The 13,103-nt window shown below is 43.7% G+C and overlaps 1 protein-coding gene across 1 annotated transcript; it reads left to right on the plus strand.

Moving 5' to 3' along the window:
• Positions 1 to 4,032: 4,032 nt before the first annotated feature.
• On the plus strand, positions 4,033 to 12,569 carry LOC114029403 (UPF0688 protein C1orf174-like). Its single transcript, XM_027843811.1, has 4 exons — positions 4,033 to 4,137; positions 10,015 to 10,128; positions 11,201 to 11,710; positions 12,439 to 12,569. The coding sequence occupies exons 1-4, from the start codon at positions 4,123 to 4,125 to the stop codon at positions 12,541 to 12,543; spliced, it is 744 nt and encodes a 247-aa protein (XP_027699612.1). The 5' UTR covers positions 4,033 to 4,122; the 3' UTR covers positions 12,544 to 12,569.
• The last annotated feature ends 534 nt before the right edge of the window (positions 12,570 to 13,103 follow it).

Consider the following 13,103-nt stretch of genomic DNA (forward strand, 5'->3'; position numbering starts at 1 on the left):
AAGGAAGGAAGGAAGGAAGGAAGGAAGGAAGGAAGGAAGGAAGGAAGGAAGGAAGGAAGGAAGGAAGGAAGGAAGAACTATTTTCATCCACCAGACAGACACACACTATGGAGTTTGCCATGTGTCTGTTTATTTGAACCATATATCTTTAGAAGTCTGCATTATACAGATGAAATTAGTTAATTGTGTGATGGGTTTTGGAAGAAGGGAAGGTAGAGTGAAGAAAGTGGCACAAAAGGTCTTATGGAGTAAGATTCTAGAATTATTCAGAACATGAAAAAGTCTTAGTCCACCATGTTCTTCTCTAACCCAGACATCTTGTAGCCCAGAGTGAAGAAGGAGAAGTAAGGAGAGACCCAGGATCAAATCCTGTCCCTGATTCTTATTAACTAGGGGACCACAACCATTCTGAGCCTCATTTTCCTCATCTGTAAAAAGAGAGATAATAACAGCACCTACCTCACAGGACTGTTATGATGAACACAGGTTAACAGACTGTGAGCTGGAAGGGACCTTAGAGGTGATCTAGTCCAAACCTCTCATTTTACAGATGAGGAAACTGAGGCCCAAATGAGATAATGTATGTAAAGCACTTTGCTATCCTTAAAGCCCTAATGTCTGTTACTGTTATTATTATTATTATTATTACTATTACTTTTTGCCTAGAGTGTTTTATAGAAAGGCTGTATTTCATTTTTGTAATTTATAATACTACCTAGTAATTACTATTGACATTAATATAGCACTTTAAAGCTTGCAAAGTCCTTCCTGTAAATTATGTCATTTGATGCTCACAACATCCTTTTCGGGTATCTCTATTACATAGATGAGGAAACTGTGACTGGGAAAGGATAATGATTTACCCAGGGTCCCCCAGCTAGTAAGAGTCTGAGCCAGAATTTGAACTCAGGTCTTTGTGATTCAAACTCCTTAAAAGACAAAATGCAGTCTCTTAGCTTTGTAAACACCTCATTGAACTGATCACTGAGTACATGGGACACTGCTGAGGGTTTGGAAATGACTCAAGGGAGGTGGCTAGCAACCTACATCACTGTCCTCACACAGGATGGTTTGGGCAAGAGGAGAATCAGAGGTGGGAAGGAAACATGAAACAATTCAATCCCAGCAGGAGGCTAATCTCCATTAAAAGTAAAGGTGACCAGCTGTTCTAGGGCTCTAATGAGGACAAGGCACGAGGAAATAGGTTTAAGCCGGGGCACAGAGGAATTAAGTTATATACAGGAGCAGGACAGAACTTATGCCAAGCTCACTAATTATATTAGCTGCCTAATTTGCATACTTTCAGAGGCAAGAGAAATTCTTTTGTACCCAAAGCCTCCAAATCTGGGATGTGAATTTCAGGTCCCCAAACTGTGCAGTTCCATTACCATCCAAGTCAAAGAATGTCAGAGATGCAAGAGGCCTCAGAGAGCCAACCTTGCTGCCTTGCCAGGATCAAGAATAAAGACTGGTCCTGAGATTGCATCAGTCTAGTCTGAACGAGCTGTCCAGGGTCACACTATGAGGATGGGTCACAGGTAGAATTTGAACCCAAGTCTGCCTGACTCCATGGCCAGTATCCATCCTCTGTACTACTCTGCCTTTCTACCCCTTTTCTTGTTGTTCAGTTGTTTCAGCCACGTGTAACTCTTTGTGACCCCACGTGGGGTTTTCTTGGCAAAGATACTGGAGTGGTTTGTCATTTCCTTCTCCAGCTCATTTTCCAGATGAGGAAACTGAGGCAAACAGAGAGAAGTGACTTACCCAGGGTCACCCAGTTAGTAAGCGTCTGAGGCTACATTTGAACTAAGGAAGATGAGTTTTCCCCAACTCTAGACCTGTGCTCTGTGCACTATGGTGCCACCTACCGGCCCATCCCCTTCTTACTAGTAACGAAATGAAGACACAGAGAAAGGAAAGACTTGCCCAGGGTCACACAGAGAGCTAGTCCCTGAGTTAGCACTACACATCCATTTTCCTTTAACCTGTAGTCTAGAGTTCTCTCCCCTGCCATACTGTTACCCCAAGAGAGAGAAGGAAAGCTCTCACAGCCGTGAGAAAGTACATCACTGATGGTTTGCTTGACTCCCTACCTATGCTTCTAGACCCGACCAGGGCTGTGCTCACTCCCCATTCATACCTCACTGCACCTGGCTAGATCATTCTTCACCTTGCTGTGGCTGTCATCCACAGTTGTGAACCCCAGAACATTCACCCTCTTTTTGCAAGGATTTCAGAGCCAAGACCTCTTCTTCCCAAGCACTGCCTTTATACTTAGGAATTTCAACATTCACATGGATGCCCCACAGAACACTCCGGCTTCCCGATCCAGCAGCCTAATCAACCTCCATGAACATGGTACTTAGTAGGCATTTAATAAACAGAGGTTGAATCCATCTTTTCATCTGGCCCTCTGGGCTTCCTAGATCTATTCTTCATCCTCACCAAAACCTTCAAGCCCTCCATCCCCCTCTGTTTTCCCATTCTATCACTCCTACTCTGGTACATTTTGTCTGGAAAGAGAACAAAAACATCTAATAGAGAAGTGATACTCAAAGGAAATATGGAGACAGTATGGGAGGATGTTGCTGTCCTTGACGAATTCAAGTCACTTGGCCCAGATGAACCCTATCATCAGATATGGAAAGAACTGTCAGATTTGATTGATAATCTCTTGTCAATGACATTTTAAAGAAAGTGAGGAACAGGAGAAGTGCTACAGCACCAAAGAGGAAAAATTCCCAATTTTCAAAAAAGGGAAGAAAATAGCATATGTCAACTATAGAGTAGCGCTTTTGCCTTTGGTTTCTGGAAAAATACTGAAATAACTGATTAGAGATAGTTCAGTGACCATCTAGAAAGTGGTGATCTCAAAGAGCCAATATGACTTCATTTAGATCAGATTATGCCAGACTAATCATATATTTTCCCTTCTGACAGTGTTTTTAAATTGGTAAGAGCTAATAACAATAATTATAGCTAACATCTGTAGAGTGCTTATCATGTTCCAAGCACTACTTGAGGTATTATCTCATTTTGATTCTCACCTATCCTGGGAGGTAAGTAATAATAAAAATAACATACTGGCTAACATTACTGTGTGCCAGGCACTGTGCCAAGCACTTTACAATTATTACCTCATAACAGCTCATCCTCACAACAACTCTGGGGGTAGGAAGTATTATTATCCCTGTTTTACAGTTGAGGAAACTGATCCAAACAGAAGTTAAGTGACTTGCCCAAGGTCACTCAGCTAATACGTGTTAGTGGCTAAATTTTAACGAAGGTCTTCCTGAGGCCAGGCCCAGCCCACCGTGATCCATTACACCACCCAGCAGCCTCCAGCACAAAGTTGACCACTTGTCAGCTATGTTGCAGAAGCAATTGTTTTTCAGGTATGAGCTGGAAGAGGTGGATGAGATGGTCACTAAGGTCTCCTCCAAACTAGAGATTCTGTGACTTAACCACGTTACAATGCGGGTCGGTGGTATCAACTCTCCATCAGTCAGCCCGCAAAACTGCAGGATCCTCAAGGACTTGAGTTCAAATCCCAGCCCTACCAGGGTAACCTTGGGCAAGTCACTTAACTTCAGTTTTCTTATCTGCAAACTATGAGCATTGGGAAAGATGACCCCTAAAGCGCCCTCCATCTCTAAATCCATGACCCCATGATCATCTATCTGAGAACCCTGGGTCATTTCCTGTCTCATTCATTGTCATTGTATCACTACAAGTTTCTGGATAACTGATTATGGATTCATCCTACCCCGTTCAAACATGGCGGACACAAGGTGGCCGCCCTTGCGCGCGCCCCTCACAAACATGGCGGCTCGTGCGCTCGCGCAAGCTCCGCCCTTCCCCCCCTCCTCCCGCGCCACGGCGCTAAGTCCCGCCCACCCTCCCGGCCTCGTGAAGTCCGTACCGCCTCCTCTCAGTCGGGACCGAACGTGTTTTGGGTCACGTGACCCGGCGGCACCGCCTCCTGATTGGCGGAGGCGGCCGTAGACGTCGGAGGACGCGGCGGCCCCGGGCTGGTGTCTCCCCGGGTCGCGGGTCAGGTGCGCAAGGGAGCGTTAGCCCCGGGAGCTGGGGACGTCGCGGTGGCGGCGGCGCCTCAGACTCATGAGGAGCCGGAAGGTGAGGGAACGGGTGCCCCCGTGGCCCCGGCGTGGGAGTGCGGCCCGCGGCGTCCAGACGGGGGTAGGGGCGGAGAGGCCGGGGGACCGGGGGGGCTGGGGCGAGTAAGGTGGACTGCGCCGCCCGGGACGCGGCCTGTGACGCGAGCCCATTACCCCAGTCCCCCTCCTTCGGGCCAGAGGCTGGTGTGGGGCCGGGATCCCTCCGCCCGTGCCACGCCCACCAGAATACCCCCCCCCCCCGCAGAAGGATAGTATCACGCGACCACCTCGAAGGACCCGCGCCCCCAGGAGCGCTAGGCCACGCCCTCTCGTCCCTCTGCGGTGCTCTAGGCTACGCCCACGGAGGCCGGGGGGGCGGGTCCCTGGGTTCAGGCCACGCCTTTTTAAGGGTTTCTGTAGGGGCGGGTCCATCAGTTTAAGCCACGCCCCACGGACAAGGGGCTCCCCCCTTGGGGGTTCTTTGTCCAGGCTGGGTCAGATAACTGAGGGCACCGACGGAGGATGCTCACCTGCCCTGGCCGTGGGGCTGCCCCCTCCCCAGTGCTTTGGGATCTCGGGGTGCCGGGCCCACCCCTCCAAACATCTCTGGGCCCTGGCTGTGTCTCACTTGGGACCTAAGGTGGGCGTCAGGAGGGGGAGACAGGAACAGTGGTGGAATTATATTACACTTAGGTCACACTGCCAGAAGTGTATCCTTGCCTCAGTTTCCGTACTTTGTGTAGTGAATTCCTCCTGCAATTTCCCAGTCTGCACCCTCTTATCCAGGTGCCTGACTAGGAGAATTTTTTCAATTCTGCTTCCTTCCCAATTTAACTATCGGAGATTGGGAGCTCTTTGAGAGCAGGGGCTGTATTGAACCTTCCTTTGTATCCTTGGTGCTAAGCACAGTGCCTGGCATATAGTGGGTGCTTAATATGTGACTGATTGACTAACTGAACCCCCACCCCAAAATTGTTAACCTAAATGAATCACCCAGCTGCACACATACACATGTACATATACACAAATTGTGGGTTTTTGGCTTTGTTGTTTATCTGTGTATGTTGTTTCCCCCTAGTCAATTGTTAGCTCTTTGAGTTCAGAGGCTGGTTTCATTTTTATCTTTGTACCCAACACCTTGCACACTATCTGACATCACTAAATGCTAGTTGAATTGAATCAAACTGTAATCCCAAAATGTGGTAGAGGACTGAATGTGAAAACAGAGGACCTGAATCAGATCAATATCTGTCACATTCTATTGTGTGGCCTTGGACAAGTCACTTAACTAACCCCGTTTCTGTTATGTACTCCTCATCTACTACCTTATACTTAACCTCAAGCAACTTCTCAAGGCCTCAAGTTCCTCATGTAAAATGAGGGTGTAGAACTCCCTAGCCTCTAAGGGCCCCTCTGTTCTAAATCTATGATCTTATGATCTCTACTCCTCAATTTCTTTATAAAAGGCAGAAGTTTGGGCTACATGATCTCCCCAGCTCCTTCTAGCTCTAAATCTATGATCCATGGAGGCAGTGGAGTCTTGTAAATAAAGTGCTGGTTTTGGCATACAGAGAAATTTAGGTTCCCACCCCTTCTGTCAGTCACTTGATGTGTGACCTTGAGCAAGTCGCTTAACATTTTTTTTTCACATCTCAATTTCTTCTGTAAAATGAAGATAAATACTGCCTGTAGTGCTTACTGTTCACATAGTTGTTGTGAGGTTCAAATAATATCTCTGTAAACCTTTCAGCTTGGGGCAGCTAGGTGGTGAAGTATGGATAGAGTACCAGCTCTGGAGTCAGAAGGACTCATCTTCTGAGTTCAAATCCAGCCCCAGACCCTTCCTAGCTGTGTGACCCTGGGCAAGTCACCTAACCCTGTTTGCCTCAGTTTCCTCATCTGTAAAATGAGCTGGAGAAAGGAAATGGCAAACCACTCCAGTATCTCTGCTAAGAAAACCCAAAATGGAGTCACATAGAGTCAGAGACGACTGAACAACAAACCTTTCAGCTAAGTAAATGCCAGTTCTCGTGCTGGACCTTTTTTTTTTTCTTCAACCTTCTCTCTCTTCTGTCTAGGTGCTCAGCATCCTCGTAGTAAGCACTCAGTGAATATTGGTAGAATTGAAGTTTTTATAGTTTTACTCCATGCTTTTCTTTCCTTGGAACCTGTACTGCAAAATGCCTGGTCTCCTAGACCAGGGCAACAGTGAGGGGAGGAAGTGTAGCACACAGAGAACATTGATTTTAAACCAGAAGATTCACACCATGGCTCTGTGACATTGATCAATTATTTAACATTTCTGAACCCCAGTTTCCTTCTTTATAAAAATATAATACTTTTATTGACTACTTATCACAAGGTAATTGAGGGCAAAGTCCTTTATAAACCTTCAAGCACCAAATAAATATTAAGTATTATTATTTCCATAGAATTGGAAATAGGGATTTCCCTAAGAGGCATCTCCATGTTTAACTGATAAAGTAATTTACAGTGTTGAGAAGGATGGGAGAAATTTCAGTTTAGTTATACAAACAATACTTTGTGTTGGGATACTAAGTAATAAGAGAGGATACCTGCCCTCCAGGAACTTAACAACCTAAGAGGCTTGAGCATAGGTTGTAACGAATGTATGTGGCCATGCAGGAGAGCTATGGGGTCATGGACTAATGCCACAGCCATTAGAGAAGTAAAGTTGTGGGTAGGTATGAGTAGGCAGCAGCATGTCAACCAGGAGGTGGTATACAGGATACCATCAAAGAGATGTGAGACAGGAAGAGGAGGCAAACAAGAGATGATGACGGACTGAGCACCCCTGGGCATGTTAGCCATGTGATGTTGATAGATCTAGAAAGTAGCCCCCAGCATGGTGGGGTGCACACCCTCTCTCCTGACCAGGGGATTGATGGCAAAGACCTGACAAGCTTTGCCCAGAATGAGAAGGTGGGGATACATTGTCACCTTTACCACTGGAAGAAGTGCACTGATGAACTCACAGATTCCACTGATTAAAGAACGTATTACCTGCCCCAGAGGCCACGTCCAGTGCAAGTTAAGAAGAGATGAGCAGTCATTCCAGTCTGTTCTCACTGTCCGCAGAGCACTGCCTTCTAAGGACAGAAAACCTAATGCATCCGAATTAGCATAGAACTGAAAAGGGCACTAGAGATCATGCAGTCCCAAGCCTAACATTCATTTTATAGATGACAAAACTGAGGCCTGAGACATTGAGTGATGTGCCTCCAAGATCATAGGCTTGTTGAAATCCGGTCAGCCCACTTTGATCCCCCTAAAAATAAGATGTGAAGTAATATTTGGAAATAAACATTCCTAAGGAAGGATTGGAACTCAGCTTAGAGAATCCTAGAAAAGAGACATGGGAAATACACACAGCAGACTCTGTGTCGTAGTAGATTTTCTTGTTTGAATCGGCTACTTTCCCAGACTTTAGCAGTGTCATTAGCAAAAGCACCCGGAGTATTCTCCCAAAGCCCTGAAATTATCAGACAAGAAGATACCATTTGGATAGATAATAAAAGCCCAGGCTAAAGGGGCAAGTACTCCTCTGGACCTGTGTAGATTATCTTCAAAACATTGAGAGAGGACATGTAGCTCTTATGTTAAGGGTTTTTATGCTCCCTAATAGGTTTGTTTATTGGTCAACCTTCAGTAAATAAAAAGATTATTTAGATTTAGAAGTGAAATTGGAACCTAGATATTTCAGGTCAACATATTTATCATGGTTATTCATGACAAAAGATATTAATGGAGGCTTGGCATCAGTTTGTGTTCATATGCCCATTGCCAGGGAATGTTCTCATCCCAAGCATTCTGTAATATTGTCATGATTTAAGGAGGTGGAAGCACGGTCCTCAATAAACTCCAGCAGTGTGTTTGATTTACAGTGGCTTAGGAACTCTTAAAAGCCCTCCGAGCTACACATCATGTGGTCAGTTACCTTGCCCTTCCACACATCGTTGAGGGTTTTTCCTTCCTTTCCTCTCTCTGTCTTTTGATGAGCTGAATATTTACTATATCCTCTGGATTTCTCTACCCATGTCATAAGATACACTTGGAAAAGTTGAGGAATCCCTTATTTAAAGATCCAGGTTTTTTTTAAATATCTCCTTATTCACTCCTCTCTCCCCCATTTGTGGATTTCTCTCATCCTTAGTACAGTTAATCAACAAGCATTTATTAAGCACCTCTGTAGTGCTTCACATATGCCAGGCTATGTGTGCTATGTACCAGGAATACAAGCAAAACCCCAAACAGCTCCTACCAGGGCTTTAGAAAAGTTTCATAAGGCTTTATTACAATTCCCCTTTCCCCCAGTATCTTACAGTCTCTTAAAGCTTATGGGGCTCTTAAATTTACCAGATCGGAATTAATTTGACAAAATGAAATAAATTAATGCTGTTTCTACCTATAATTTATAAGTTCGTTCATTCTTTGGAAGATAAGAACTCGGACTTTTTTTCCATGTTAACTTATGTTAGTTCTAGTTACTGAATAGAAGTTTAAGGAAAAACTAAAGTCCCTCCTACTTGGTGGACAAATGTGTGTTTTGGTCTACACAGAGACACCTTTGATTCTTGTGTAATGTATTGGAGGAGGGGGAAGAGGGGGAAGTAGGTGGGACAGTGGATAGTGTAGTGGACCTTGAGTCAGGTAGACTCCTCTTTGTGGATTCAAATCCAGCCTCAGACACAAGATTTGTGACCCTAGGCAAGTCACTTAACCCTCTTTACCTCAGTTTCCTCATCTGTTAAATGAGCTAGAGGGGGAATGGCAAACTATTCCAGTATCTTCTCCAAGAAAACACTAAATGAGGTCATGAAAGTCAGGCACAGCTGAAAAATCCCTCAACAGTGTATTGGAACTCTTTATGGTAGTCTCTTGGAAGATGAAGGGGAAGGACCAAGAAAGAATTCTAAATTCCTAGAATTATAAGAAGTATTCTCCTTTTTGAGGGACAATATTCTCAATCTTCCCAAAAGTAGAGTGGAAGCTCCTTGAGGGCAGGAACTAGGTTGTTTTTGGTCTTTGTAACCCCAGCACCTAGCACAGTGCTTTGCACATAGTAGATACTTATTAAATTGAATTTATTTTAAAAGCATTTAAATTTGAGTCATTTGATATTTTTTCAGGAAAATTCTTCTGAACTATGTTTTCTATGCTTACAGTTTCTTTTTCCAGCAGTGTTTTCTGATTGCTTTATCTGACATTCCTCTTAGAATTCAAACTCATGAGTAGGGATCCTTTCATTCTTTGTACTCAGACCTCCAGCACCTAAAAGGTGCTGGGTATGTAGTAGATACTTAGTAAGTACTTGGGCTGCTATTCTAGTTCACTCTGGGCTTCTAGGGCCAACACTGGGACAGAAATAAAAATGGGCTTCACAGCAACGTATTCAAATCCTTCCTTCTGCAAGCCTTTCAAAGGCTCCCATCTCAAACCCCTCTTCTGTACTTCCAGAAAGGTTCTCACCACCTTCCTCAGATGACCCCCAGTTTACCCTGTGTATATCCTGTATGTACCCAGTTGTCTGCAGGTTGTCTCTCCCCATTGTACTGTGACCTCCCTGAGGGTAGGGTCTGTCCTTTTGCCATTCGTTTTATCCCCAGTGCTTAGCACAGTGCCTGGCACGGAGTAGGCAGCTATTAAAATGCTTGTTATTATCTTGAAATAGATATGAACAGAACCTTTGCCTTTCTTGATGACCTAGCAGTTGCTTTAAGAGCTTGTATTTTGTACTTTTTACTCCCCTTGGTCCTTCAAAAGTCATGCTTGCTACATAAATCCAAGTTTTACTACCTTCCTCAGACTCTTTGATTGTCTCCTGTGGTCTCTGCACTCTCCCAGCGCTTCCCTGACTTCTCAATATCTGATTTAGCTTGCAGACGGGGTGCGCTCTTCAGCACGCCTAAGGAGCAAAAACTGCCCAGCAACCAGAGCTGCCTCGGCTCAAGAAGTAGATGTTTCCAAATCTACAAAAACAGTGTGTTTGGTAAGATGGTGTTCATTCATTCATTGTCTGAAGAGCTTTAAAATCTGATTTTCCATAGACCCGTTTTATCTATTTTACACTCTTTGGATACATCATTGTGAAGTCATTTTTAATGATCGTCAGTTCCAAAGAGGAGAGTAGTCTTAGAGAAAAAGTGAATGAAACTGTTAGAGTTGATGCCCAAGAGACACTTTCTCTGATCAGCGATTTTTATCCTTAATGTTTAGTGAGGAGTCATGTTCATGAGTCATGGACCCACTTCTTCAGCCTCTCCTCTCCTTTGTCATCCTTCCTGTGATAGAGAACACACAAAGTGCAATCCAGTGAGAGCTTTACTGTATTTTGTTCCTCAATTCATTCCTAATAGCCTTTTTGGAAAGAGTAGAGGGAGTCAGTAGAAAATGCCACCAAATCAATTATTTGTTACTTTAATCCCTTCTCTTTTGTTGGACTGGAGGCCTCACTATTATGGGACCTACTGTAACATACTTTCAATTATAATAGGTCTGTTATCCTCCTTTGCAAATTACTGAATTAACAGATGTGAGAAAAGTGGAATTTGTGAGGCAGCAAATTATAGTGGAAAGAACCCTGACTGCAGTCAGAGGGCCCGGATTCAAATCCCACCTCTAATTACCTGTGTGATATTGGGCGAGATACTTCATCTCTCTGGGCCTGTTCTTTAAATCTGTAGGATGAAGGATCTTTAATAAATATCCTAAAACTGATCTGATGACCCCCCAAGATAAGAAGATTGTAGTGTAGTCATGACTTTTCTCTGTTTGTTTATATAGCAAAACATATCCACTTACTTAGGTAAATTAGGTAAGTATAACAACCCTAGTAGAATTTGGGTATTTTGCCAAATTCTTTTTCAATCATTGATTTAAATTTGTGTTGCTATAATAGTATTAAAGCAAAAGAACTTTCTTTTAGAGTTGTCCATTTATATCTTTTATATTGTTTAAGATGTTGAAACAAACCATTCTGCCCCCTAATGTGAAATGAACAAAAGATAGTCTTAGGTCCCATGGGCTCACTGGTTTCTCCTTAAGCTTATCTTTCTTGACAGGCGTCATCACACAAAGCAACTGAGAGACGTACTTCCAAGACACTGAAGTATGAAAAAGATGGTTTCATCAAGTCAGAATTACGAGAACTAACTACCAAAAAGGAAAAAACTTCTTTGTCAAAAACAGCATCTGAAACCTCAAGTGAGAATGGGCCTCTGGAGCGTGCTGAGCACAAAGCATTGCCGCCAAGTAACGAAGCTAATACTTCCAAGATTTGTGAGCAGCAAATAGAAAGGAATGAGAATGGGCTTTCTCATCACGGTCACTCCAGAGAGGTGGGCAACAGTTGCTTAACAAAGACTGAAAATGACTTGGCCCCCTCAAAATATAAAGAAAATCTGCTAGAGGAAGACATGTGTAAGCATGGTGCTGTGCTGCTCGGGGAGGCTGGGTCGGAGGCAGATCCCCAGAAGACACCGTGCCACATAGACAGTAGCATCTTTTTAGACGAAGATAGCAATCAGCCAATGCCAGTGAATCGATTCTTTGGAAATGTCGAGCTCATGCAAGTAAGAATAAGTCATTTATTCTCTTTTCCCTTTGAAAAATAACAGGGTGGGCAGGCAGTGTGTTAGAGTGGAAAGATTATACACATGGAGGCCCCAGCCCCAAGTTCACATCCAGCTCTGCCACTTATGGAGGCCCTCTCTTTATCTGTAACAATGAAAGGGCTGGATGCTGGAGGTCCCTTCTAGCCTTAGGTCTGGCATCCGATGGGGTGCCAGTGTTCCTAAGTTCCCAAGTTATGGTTAAACGAGCAAGAAGAAGTCAAAGTGGATGAAATGTATTCACTCAACAAGCAATTTCTTTACTCTGCCAGGTACTCCTCTAGTACATTGGGGAGGCTTCCTGTGGCCAACTGATGGCCATGGGCAAGCATTAGGTGGGTTGGGATTGGCATCATTGGAGGGAACTTCCAAATCCATAGATGTTTATGTGCCAGGCACTGTGCTAACCACTATTGACATAGAGATGAAAGACGATCAGCCCTGTCCACAACTTGCTTTCTCTTGAGGGGACATAGAGTAATTGGGGAGTGGGAGGGGGTACAGGAAGCGGGAGTTCAATAGACTTTATGGAGGAGGCAGTGCTTGATAGGGATTCTAAGAAGTCGAGGCACGGAAGGAGTGTGGAATTCTAGGTGGAATGTCATGGTAGGAACAGCAGGGAGGCCAGTTTGGTTGGAAATAATAACAATTTTCATTAACAAACTCCATATCTTACTCTTTTCCCCAAGGACCTTCCGCCAGTTTCTCCACCTTGTCCTTCAATGAGCAGACGGGAATTCAGAAAAATGCACTTCAGAGCCAAAGATGATGATGATGATGATGCAGAAATGTAGATATTTAATAAAACATTAAAAAATTATATCTCTATTTTTTATACATTAAGGACAGTTACCAATGTCATGCTATTACAGATGAGTCTAGTTGCCACATGTCAGTATCAATATAAAATCTATCCCCATGGGGACTTTCTAGCTTGAAAAGTAAGCTAAGGTAATTTTGTTACTCCTAGTTGATAAGGTTGTAAAGCCACTATGGGAAACTCATTGAGGTGAACTTGCAGGTTGTAAAGCTTCTATTTTTTCTTTTGGGGGATGATTGGGCAGAAAATTTTGCATTGCTTTGTTCTTAACCATGGCAGCTCCAACTATACCTTCTAGTAAAGCACATATATTGTTTTTTATAATAAATTATGCTTTGAGTAAGCCCAGTGGGGCTAAGAAAGGGTGGCACATTTATACATATAAAAATGCCATCTAAAATTTGTTTTTACAATGTATAAGCAAGCTTCTGTTCTACTACCAGTTCAGGTTATTTGATGATTCCTGCAGGTTACCTGATAAATTCACCTTGAGTGATTTTTCTACTTTTGCTGTTTCCCTATACATATGGACTA

The sequence above is a fragment of the Vombatus ursinus genome, unplaced genomic scaffold (assembly GCF_900497805.2).
Source record: "Vombatus ursinus unplaced genomic scaffold, bare-nosed wombat genome assembly UNPS02014932.1, whole genome shotgun sequence".
Lineage (NCBI taxonomy): Eukaryota > Metazoa > Chordata > Mammalia > Diprotodontia > Vombatidae > Vombatus > Vombatus ursinus.

Bases quoted from the DNA above. Each gene is read 5' to 3' on its own strand.
- LOC114029403 (XM_027843811.1), top strand. The intron at 10,129-11,200 runs GTAAGATGGTGT...CTTTCTTGACAG, and splicing joins CTACAAAAACAGTGTGTTTG to GCGTCATCACACAAAGCAAC. The intron at 11,711-12,438 runs GTAAGAATAAGT...CTTTTCCCCAAG, and splicing joins GAAATGTCGAGCTCATGCAA to GACCTTCCGCCAGTTTCTCC.